General features: G+C 38.9%; 1 protein-coding gene across 6 annotated transcripts in view; it reads left to right on the forward strand.

The window, feature by feature from the left end:
* The window catches only part of tnk2a (tyrosine kinase, non-receptor, 2a), a 55,390-nt gene extending 45,837 nt beyond the window's left edge, over nucleotides 1-9,553 (forward strand). For 4 of the 6 annotated variants that reach the window (XM_015361227.2, XM_015361228.2, XM_015361226.2 and 1 more), the window contains 7 exons: nucleotides 246-440; nucleotides 1,555-1,646; nucleotides 2,250-2,294; nucleotides 2,945-4,401; nucleotides 4,635-4,730; nucleotides 5,017-5,144; nucleotides 5,317-9,553. In XM_015361227.2, the coding sequence (XP_015216713.2) occupies nucleotides 246-440; nucleotides 1,555-1,646; nucleotides 2,250-2,294; nucleotides 2,945-4,401; nucleotides 4,635-4,730; nucleotides 5,017-5,144; nucleotides 5,317-5,323 (2,020 nt within the window). In that variant the 3' untranslated portion in view covers nucleotides 5,324-9,553. The remainder of the gene's footprint in view (nucleotides 1-245; nucleotides 441-1,554; nucleotides 1,647-2,249; nucleotides 2,295-2,944; nucleotides 4,402-4,634; nucleotides 4,731-5,016; nucleotides 5,145-5,316) is intronic. The other 2 variants (XM_015361230.2, XM_015361231.2) reach the window with 1 other exon arrangement.
* The last annotated feature ends 1,176 nt before the right edge of the window (nucleotides 9,554-10,729 follow it).

A 10,729-nucleotide genomic window follows, 5' to 3' on the forward strand; every position in this document is an offset into this window, starting at 1 on the left:
AGGTACTTAAGTCTGATTTCTTCAGTAAAATGCTGTGCTGTAAAAATGGATACTTTCCCCAGTCATCATTACAGTATAAACAAAAGTACAAATTGTTCACAGACAAGTTAAATAAAAGCTTATCATCATTAGTATCAATGTTTAGCAATAAGGCGATAATGCTTGTGAAACAAACACCAAATCTTTATTATCGGTGGAGTAGTGCTTTTAGGTATTTTTTTTATTATTTTTTGTTTGGAATCTAGGGCTGAAAACTACTGGTGGAGGGGCCAGAACAAACGGACTCTGAACGTCAGCCAGTTTCCCAGAAACACTGTCACCTCAGTGGCTGGACTGTCAGCGCATGATATTAGCCGACCACTTAAAAACAGCTTCATTCACACAGGTCATGGCGACACCAACCCTCACCGCAGCTGGGGTTTCCCTGATAAGATCGATGAGTAAGTGCCTCACTTCTGCAGAGATGCGCATTCAGCTCTTTCATATACTAGGCTGTAGTAAATGATGATAATCATCATATGAGAATGGTATCAGTTATTTCTTAGCAGTTATACAGTAAAACAATTTTTTACTTCAAAATGTTCCCACGATTCCCTTGATCTGCCACTTTCCAGGATCTGTTTTTTGAGGTCTGGCGCCACATCAATTTGAATTGCTTTTGGCAGTTATTTCTGTGGCTGTTTGCCTCAAGAAATAGAGGAACAGCTGCTGTCCTGAGATTCCAACATCTTGTAGGCCAGGTCACTTAAGGAAATCCTCAAATCTTCCTTTTTCTGTACACCACTAGAGGGTAGCAAAGTATTTTTCTGATTCATTTACACATCCCAGAATTTCTCTCTCTTATGTTTTAAAAGACTATTTAAACACTTAACTCTTAGAGTAATGTTTTACGCATTCAAATGCAATATGCAATTATTATTGGAACATATTTGGAACATCTTATGCAATTCTTGGTGCTTATACAGTTCTACGTATTGCAACATAACGTTACAAACAAGAGGATGCCACTTAACCTTTTATTCTTGTTTGGTTGCTAGTAGCTTATCCACCTAAAGATCTCACCCAGCCCTTTTCAGAAGATTTCTGGAAAACTCCACCACCATTTGTGTGAAAAAGTGTCTCCCTTTCTCTGTCCTAAAAACACTTCCTAATAACCTCCAGTTGTGCCCTTGTTTTCTTGCTTATGTGCCAAAAAGTAAGGTAATCTAGTGGGTTGACTGTTGGCACTTCTCACGGTTTTGAATGCATGTATGAAAACCTCTTGCAATCTTCACTGCTCAGGACTTAAGACAGTCAGTCTTAATTATCGGCTGTTTTAGACACCTTAAATTTACTGACGTAAGTAGGCAGTGCCATTGATGACCAGCATTGCATGTAGCATGTGTGGAAACACCATCCCAAACCAGAAAACCCATCAGAATGGGTAACCTGCTCCTCCTGCAGTCACCCATTGTTACCTTCTGAAAGGAATGGAATTGTTCTTCATTTAGTGGCTGGAGATTTCAGCCCCGGAGTTCAGGAAGATGTTAGTCTTGTTCATTGTTGTTCTTGCAGTCTGTATCTGGGCAATCCCATGGATCCTCCAGACGTGCTGGGAATGGATTTTAACACCGCCAGACCAACTCAGCTACCAGGACGGGCGAAAAGTGAGAATGCCTGTTGTAATGTGGAACCAATCGCATTCTGTGCTGGTTGTGCTTGATTTCTCTTTTGGACCCCATAAAGGCATAATACATCTTAATTAGCATGGTTACCATGAATTGTAAAGAATAGCTGCATACAATTTTTCTCTTTAAGATTTAACTGATGTTGAATGTTGAATGAGTTTGTCTTGTTTATTATTTTGTGTTATTGGAATAGTGGTAAAAGTATTCTTTTCGATTCAGGGATAAATTCAAGGGTACAGTTGTGTATTTGGTAGTTGGTAGTCAGGTATGGAAAGATACTGTCATCACAACCTGTAAATGTTTAACCTAATACTAATGATAATACTAATACCAATGATTATATAGTGCATTTTCTGATGAATTGGTCAAGTATTCCTTCACTGTCCTGTTGCCACTCGAATCCTACCTGCACTTGAGCTTCTAGGTGCGACTTAATAAGCTAGTTATTTCCATCTCTTCTCCACGTCCTTCATTGTGCCGGCTCGATAATAACATGGCAGTCTCTTTTCACTCTTTTTCTTTCTCTCTCCCTCTGTTCTGTTTCACCTATTCCTTATCTTTACGCCCTGTGGCTTTTTCCAGAGGAGCCCCCACCTCGCCCCCCCCAGCCAGTGATTCTTGTCAAGAGTAAGTGTGGGCGCTCAGTCTGGTGCAAACACTGTTCCTGCCCTCTCTGTTCTAGACTAGCTCCACTCTTCAAAGGTACACTGTGCACCTTCCTTACCTATTGGCCTGGACTGGAGTGAATCTTGTGCTTGGTCTGCAGCAGTTTGCAGCCTTAAATTTGCACTAGACACTGCGCTGGATTCACAGCGTTATTCTGCAATTAGAACTGCTATTAACGGGGGTGAAAACTAAATTATTCTACTAATTGTAATTTGTTATTGTGCTTCTGTCGCGTGGTGAATTAACATTCTATGAACTAATGACCTTTTGCGCCATCATTTCATATGAACGTGCCAAAAGATTTAAGTGTGTGGTGTTATTTTTTCCAGATAGATTATACATACTGTTTAAAGAACTCTGAGCTCTGTGTCATCTGTTGCTCTACACATTATGCATGCAGTGATGATGCGTTTAGTCAAGTGTAAAAAAACAACTAGATGTAACTGGGGGGAATAAAAAATAACTTAAAAGGGTCACTGGTGTGACTGGTACACATTACAACAGTCTGCTGTCTTGAAGCTTGGTATTAGCTCAAGTGTTTTCAGGAAAGACTGTTGTGATGTAGTAAAATCATCACAGTGAGCAAATGTTTTTTTTTCTTTGGGGTTTAGAGCCTTGTTATGACCCCGTGACAGAAGAGGACGATTTGACAGCCTCAGGCCTCAAGAAACTGTACCTGAAAAAGCCAGGATCAGTCAAGGGGCTGAAACTGGCGAAGCCTGCCGCTTGGGTCTCGGCAACGAAGACAGGGGACCGGCAGAGCTGCGGAGCTAGGTCAGCGGGCGCTAACGAGGTATCCTTGATTGACTTTGAGGAGGAAGTGCCCCCTTCCACTCCATCTCCTGTTGTGGAGAAACAGATCCCCGTGCTAGCGAAGTTAGTTTTAGAGGCTGACTCTATATTGGACAAAACACCTCCTCAGAGTCCGACTCGTATCCTTCCTCGCCCCCTGCATCCTACTCCCGTAGTTGACTGGGATTCCAAGCCCCTGCCGGCCCCTCCTGCCTATGATGACGTTGCTCAGGACGAGGAAGACATTGAGGTGTCCTCGATTAACAGCTCTGAGCCCAGTCTGCTGGATGACCCGTCCAAATATAGGTTGGCCAGGGCCCAAAAAGTCAAAGAGAGCGGGGAGCCCAGCGTGAGCTTTGTACAAGAGGGTGACACAGTGGACAAGCCCAAAGTGGAGGACAATCTGTTTCTGCCCTGCAGGCAGAACCCACAGAATAACTTCTCCCAGTCAGCAGAGATCTTCGAGGAGCTTCAGCAGGAGTGCATGAAGAGGCTTAACGTTCCTGTGGTTACCTCTCTGCCTTCTTCCCCAAGCCCGAACAGCTTGGATGTGCACAAGCACATTGTTCTGTCCTTCTCTGAGGACAAGCCCCAGATACCCCCCAGGATTCCCATTCCCCCAAGACCTATGAAACGGAACGATTACGGAAGGTGGTCTGGGGATCTTTCCCCGTCCTCAGGGGGCGAGGAGGACAAGGACAAACCCCCGCAGATTCCCCCTCGGGACCCCTTATCCCAGCCTAACTCCCGAACTCCCAGTCCCATGAGCCTCCACGTGGGTTCACCTCAGCAAAGGACCAGCCTCTGCTCAGCAGCGTCATTCGGCTCCTACCTTTCCACATCCCCTAGCAAACTAATGCCCACAACCCAGAGCTTTGCATCAGACCCCAAGTACGCAACACCCAAAGTTATTCAAGCACAAGGCAAGGACTGTGCCAAGGGGCCTTGCATTTTGCCCATTGTAAAAGATGGCAAGAAAGTGAGCAGCACTCACTACTACCTCCTCCCCGAGAGACCGCCCTACCTAGACAAGTACGAGAAGTTTTTCAAAGAGGCAGAGAGCCCTGAGGACAGCTCCTCCAGGAGGACAGTCACTACGGCAACAGTGAGGCCCATGATGCAACAGTCAGACCTTCGAGCTAATTTCTCCTCGAACAACAGCAACACACATGGAGTCAAAACCACAGCGAAAACGCCCTACAGCCTTCAGAGAGTGAACTGTGATGGACAGGCTGGAAAATCAGAGAGTGCCAGGTCAATGGATAAAGTCAAATTAGTAAGTAACCTTGCCTTCTATAATGCAGTACTTTCCGTGTACAATACCATCCATTACACCTGTTTGTTGTAACACTGATGATGAGATTCACTATATCTTGTGCTTAAGCCCTTCATCCTGGAACTAAAAATGTGTTTTGTATTTAACATTCAGGATGAAGGTCATTAAACATTGTTGAAGGCACAATTGTGTACATAGAGGTTCTGAAGTTTTTTTAAATGTCTCGTGTGAAGGTGCAGGATGCCGTCCATGGAGTGACAATAGAAGAGTGCCGGGCTGCCCTGCATAATCATGGCTGGAATGTTCAGAAGGCAGTGCACTATCTCAAGGTAGCCTTTAACACTGCATTTTTAACTTTTCTGTAGCAAGGACTAGTAGAAAGACTACAAAAGATTATTGAGACTAATTAAAATACCATAACACCTACCTATATACTGTATATTTGTTTCATAAAGATATATAAAGACTTGTTACTTACGGTAGTGTTAATATCCGAGTTAATAACTTGTTGTGTATCACAATTTACTTTTTGTTTTCCTAGTCACCACCTTTTCAAAAACAGTGTATTTCAAATCGTTTGTCCCCACCCCCCCCCCCCCCCCCCTCCCCCCTTAGGTTGAGCAGCTGTTCTGCCTGGGGCTAAAAACAAGGGCAGAATGTCTTAAAATGTTAGAGACATATGACTGGAATCTGGAACTGGCCAGCTCCCAGCTGCTTGACTCCTATGGCACTGTCAGGCAAAGGTAGGACCTTTAAAGTATTGGTCTGAACTGGGTAATAATCAACACATTAACACAAATCTCTGAAATAAACACTATTTACAGTCTTAGAAAACACAGTACTTTAAGCGCCTATTTCAGTTAACTGAAAAGGCATACATCTTCAAGGACAATAAAATGTTTCCTTTATTTGTAGGCGATGATGCCTCAGATGTTCCAGTTTTATTTACACCACTGATTTCAGCCCCACCCCTGCTGGTGTGCACAGAAACTGCTGCTTTATGTGGAATGGAATCTTAACCTGAACAGAACTCCAATTTGATGGATACCTTCCCTTCCATTGACACTATTGATCCCAGCTGCATTTTCAGCCCAGAGGTCAAATTTCCACCAGTTCAGTATTTCTTCAAAAAGAATGATCGACTGGGGGTGTGTGCAGTTGTTTGTTTCATCAGTGTCCTTTTTTCTGGTTAGCTCGCTAATGTTTTACAAAGGGGTCTGTGTAATTTTTTCTCTTTATGTATTATTATGATGTTTCAGTTTGTCTTCTGTTTTTTCATGTTTGTTTTGTGTTTTATTTAATGGCTTTAACAGATATTATTGCAGAGAGATATATGAAAGCCAATGAGATCTGTATTTTTTTTTCAAAACCGTTCTGTCAAGTACTATTTGAAATATTTTAATGCTTCTGACTGTATTAAAGGGGGGATGGCAGCCAAGCTGTCTGTTCTTGGTTTTTCCGCATCACGTTCATAAGCAGATTCTGTGTTTAGCAGTTAAGCCCATCTCTGACACTGAGCCCTATCATAACATGTTGTGTTCCCACGAGCACCACCAGTTATGTTTGCTATTATGTGCTGTTATAAATAGTACATTATCAGTATGTTCTGCATTTTATAGAGAAATTCAGCACAAATGATATTGGTTGGGAAGTCAACTTCAGAAGAAGTTAGTTACATCATAATCTTGGAATTAAATCTGAAAACTGACCCATTTTAAAGAAGTGCATGCCAAAAAAGGAATTGTTCCTAAAGGAATGAAACAAATGTTTTTATCTAGTTACAGACTTGGTCACAGTCTGTAAGTCACATTACTAAAAAAAAAACACCTTAACATTTTGTGTTAAATGTCAGAATTTAGATTGTGACTAACAAAATACTAAAGTATAGTTTTTGCACTAATTTAGACCTTCAGCAAGGACATCTGTAGTATACTATGAGACGTTCAGTAATTAAATACATGTGTTTGAGTCTCATGTGCTGTGTATACAACGTTACACTGTAGAATGCATGCCAAAAAGGACATCTTCCTCACTTTTAAAGAATGCTGCAGTTGTTTGTTGTGAATTAGAATCAATGTAACCACCTCTTCTTTTAGAAAGCTACAATTAGCTTGTTCAGGACTTTGTCAAATAAGGCAAACCTATTGTTTTTATCAGTGTTTATCTGTTTAGAGAGCATTGAACTTCTCTTGTAAGATTTGACTTGGTAACGTTTATAGGACCATCCTTATGAATAGTGGTGCTTAATGTTTACTGTGCAGGTTACCTCTTTATTAGGAAGTTGTCTGTTTTAATTGCTGTTCCAATTATCTGAGATTTATTTTTAATACATAAACTGTATGTGTATATATAGTCTACCTAATATTGATGGCAGCACTCTTACTGTAAGCGTCTTGACAACAATGGAATTCCCAAAATGTTTGTTACGGTGTCTGTGAAACATTCTGATAATACAGCTAGTGTTCTGACTTTTAGGTGTTTATTTTGCAAAGACATTCCTCTTTCAAAATGCAAATACCAGTCAATGTGTCTTCACAAGATAGATCCCTACAGTGTATAGCCTAAAATATTCATTTTCCTCTGAATATAAGATGATTTATCATTATTAACCCTAATTATTTTAAATATTGTAGTTGTGATTCTGTTGTGTTATGAACTACGTTTGTCTTCGTTCTTTATTGAGGCAACTGAACTTTCCATTCAGTGAAAAGCAGCTCACCTTATTACATTTTTAGCAGATTCTTAGTGTTTTTAATAGGGAAATACAATTAGCAAAAGGCTTAAAGGAACGTCATTTGTCAGAAAATAAACACCAAAAATGACCACCACAGACCTTAGCTTGTCTTACCATTGCTTACATTGCTAAGCTTAAAACAGATTTAAAAGACTGATGCAAAATCACATTCAACGGCAGGTGATATATTTGGGTTTGTGGTGACCTTTGTATGTTCAAACCAGCTTGTATAGTCTACGGTGTATGTGTAAAATGTTTAGAATGGTTGTACAACTGAAAATTCACTTTATGAGTGTTGGAAATTTGCATAAGAGATAATGCTGCAGATCTGGAAAATATGTATTTTTATTAAAAATAACTATTTTTTATCTTTTTTATGCATGTCTATGGTGTTTTCCTCCATTTGCTTGGATTGCAACTTTACGAATACGTTTAACTGTGTTGAAACGTTCATGCTAACTCAGGTTGTGTTGGATCCATGCAAGCTTCCTGTTCTTGACAAGTGACTTTGCATTCCAGACAGAGGTGTTCCTTTCAAAAAGATGTCTTGCACAACAAAGAGAAGCAAAGATGTGTTTTAGCCATTCTAGATTGTCTTTTTCAATAATTGTGTTATAGCCTTCCTGTTGAACAAAACATTTTGAAGATTGGTCCGTAAAATAAGACTCTATTGTAGATACTTTGGAACATTGTCATTGTATGTTTTGGCAGTATGATTGAATTATTTAAAAAAAAAACATAATTTCACAAGTTACATTGATTTACAAATTTCCAAACATTAAGCTGAACTTTACTGATTTGCTGGTCTGGAAGGTTTGTTACAATAATGGTTTCTATTTGCCAGACAGATTGTAATAGAACATACTGTAAGCTTTGACATATCTGTTGTGTCCACCTGCTCATACATTTCAGTTCTTACCCTCCAAAGATAAGGTGTTGAGGCACAGACAGTTCCATTCATTGTACGTAAATTAGCCAGTAGATCATTCTTCCAAAAGCTGACAGATTTAGTAACTGGCATGCATATTTTTTCAGCATCCACACTGTGTAGCATTGTTATGCTGCTTTTATTCTCATGAGGCGTGATTGAAAATACAAAAGAGCCTGATCCTTATCAACTTTTGTTCAAGAGTCCTTTTAAAACAATCAGTTTAAATGCAATTTAATAGTAATGAGAACTATGAAGTTCTAAGGCAACAGAGGTTTCTGCAGCATTTTTTGGTTTTCTTGGATGAAAATGGATTTTCTCACTAAAGGTCATATTTACAGTAGTAAGTATATTTTTTAACATTTTGGTCATTCTCATTTTAGCTTAGAGTTGCTAGATTTCATATTTATTCCAACCTAAAAGTACTATACTTTGAATGCCTCTGTATGTCAACCAGATTAACAAACATTAACAGGGGCATTGGTCTCAGGTATCATCTTTTCACTCCACACTGAGAAAGTGTGCTCCTTTTCCTGTTGATTATTTTCCAGTGTAGCTTCATTGACATGTACAGTAGCAACTGATTGCAAGGTTTCTTTTTCACAAAAACCTTTAAACTATTTCCATTGTATTTTTGCATTTAGCTTTTCCTAAGGAGTGTCTTTAGACTGCTTCTACAGAAGTAGTGAATCATACAGTATTTACAGTGCGGGGAAGTGGATCTAATTTCTCTAAGGAACACGCAACAAAAATAATTCTATTGACCGATACCCAGTGATTTGATTTAAAAAAAAAAGATTTTAAGAGTGCTAACAGTTTTAATCATTGGTAAAAAAGAAAGAAGTAAACGTCAACAAACGTCTGTCTGAACTATAGACTAGAGAATTACCTTGATACACACTAGTTTGGAATCATTATGTTGAGAAATCACGACTGATATTTGTCCACCGAGATTTCTTGTAAACGTTGTACATCACATTTGTTTCAATTAAAAAAACATTCTATCAATAAAACTACAACAGTCTACCATATTATGTAATTTTAGATTGTTAAAAGGAATTTTCATTGCAGCACTGAATTAATTACTTACATGTCTGGATTTGATATCTTTCTATAGCTGATTATCTGCAATCCAGTGTAGGGCATAGGCAAGGTTAGTGCCATTATCCACAGTACAAAGAAGGGTTTGCTCTGTTCAAGAGGAAAAAGATAAAGCTGGTAATTTCACTGCAGCCTGTCTTCATAATGTGTGTCCTATGGTATATATAGCAAAAGCATGTTAATAAATAACCTTGATTTGCACACTGTATTTTTGGAAGGCAAAGTAAATGTTAAACCTACATGCCTGTGTAATAAATGATGTCTTGAAAATGTCTGGAAGCTCAAGTCATCTTGTTAAATGTGTATATGGTTTTATGTACAGAATATATTTTATAAATGTATTGTTTGTATAGGTTCTGACTGTAAATTCATTAAAATATTATATAGTTCCTATGTTTTCATTGTGTGGTGATTTGATTATTGAACTCTCTAGTTTTCATGTCAAGTGGATTAATTCCTTGCAGATATACAGTATTTCATATTGATTTGACATCTTCATTAAAAGACCCTCTACAGAGTCTGTCTACATTGAATGCATAAACTGAAAAGTTCTAAGGATTAGTTGCTTGTATTTGCTAGTGATGTTCTTAGGACAGCAACTAGTAGTGTTATCTCACAGCTAATGGGTCCTGAGTTTCATTCCAGAGTGGGATGATTTCCTAATCTGTGTGGGATTTTCATGCTCTCTCTGTTTTTTTACTTTAAAATTTCTCAAACAACCTTCAGTACACCTCATAAAGGCATGGAGAGAGGCTGGGTAGCAATATCCCCTTAAATAAATGGAGTAGGGTCCCTTTCTGATTCAGTCTTCTTTTTTTACCAGAGTAAAAACATTACTCATATTGTTCTTTTGTATGTTTTTTTAACTGTCATGATGTACAGTATTTGTAATTAACTGTAGAATTTTTTTCTCTATAACAAGCTGATCAGGGATATTTATTTCTACAAGGCTTAGGTAAAAAAATCGAATAAAATTATTATAAAGCATAAAAACTGGAAGGCAAAAATGCACCTTAATTAAATATAATGTAGGATTATGTCAGAAAAGATCTTCCCCTGTGTCCTGTTACAGTATGCTTGTCATCTAGACAGTTTCAATTGAGCTTAATATTGTCTATATTCTTTCAAATTTAATATTTGAACAATTGAACAAAAAATGAACGTGTGGTCAGTCATAGAGTCATGTGGCTCCTGGACTAGTCATGTGCCAACAGGTTACTATTTACATTACCATTCTGTGGCAGTAGATGGCACTGTAATCTGGGGCTGGCGAAGGAGCACAAAGTAACTGAAGAAACCTAGCTCTTTAACTTAGTTCACTTTTAGCTCTTAACCCAAACCTTTATTCTGAATCCCATTCCCTCAAATTCTCTTCATACTTTCACTTGCTGTTACCTTGGATTTAATCCCAGCTCCACTTTAAATCTGATTCTCGGAGTCGTTATCTCCTAGGTACAGTACAACCCAGTCCTACACGATTCCTAAATGAATCCTGGTCCTGTAGAACCTTAACTTGGCTTGTGGAGTAGAGGTCAGGGGTCTGGGTTCTCGAGTGGAGATTCACA

This window comes from Lepisosteus oculatus, chromosome 13 (assembly GCF_040954835.1).
Source record: "Lepisosteus oculatus isolate fLepOcu1 chromosome 13, fLepOcu1.hap2, whole genome shotgun sequence".
NCBI lineage: Eukaryota > Metazoa > Chordata > Actinopteri > Semionotiformes > Lepisosteidae > Lepisosteus > Lepisosteus oculatus.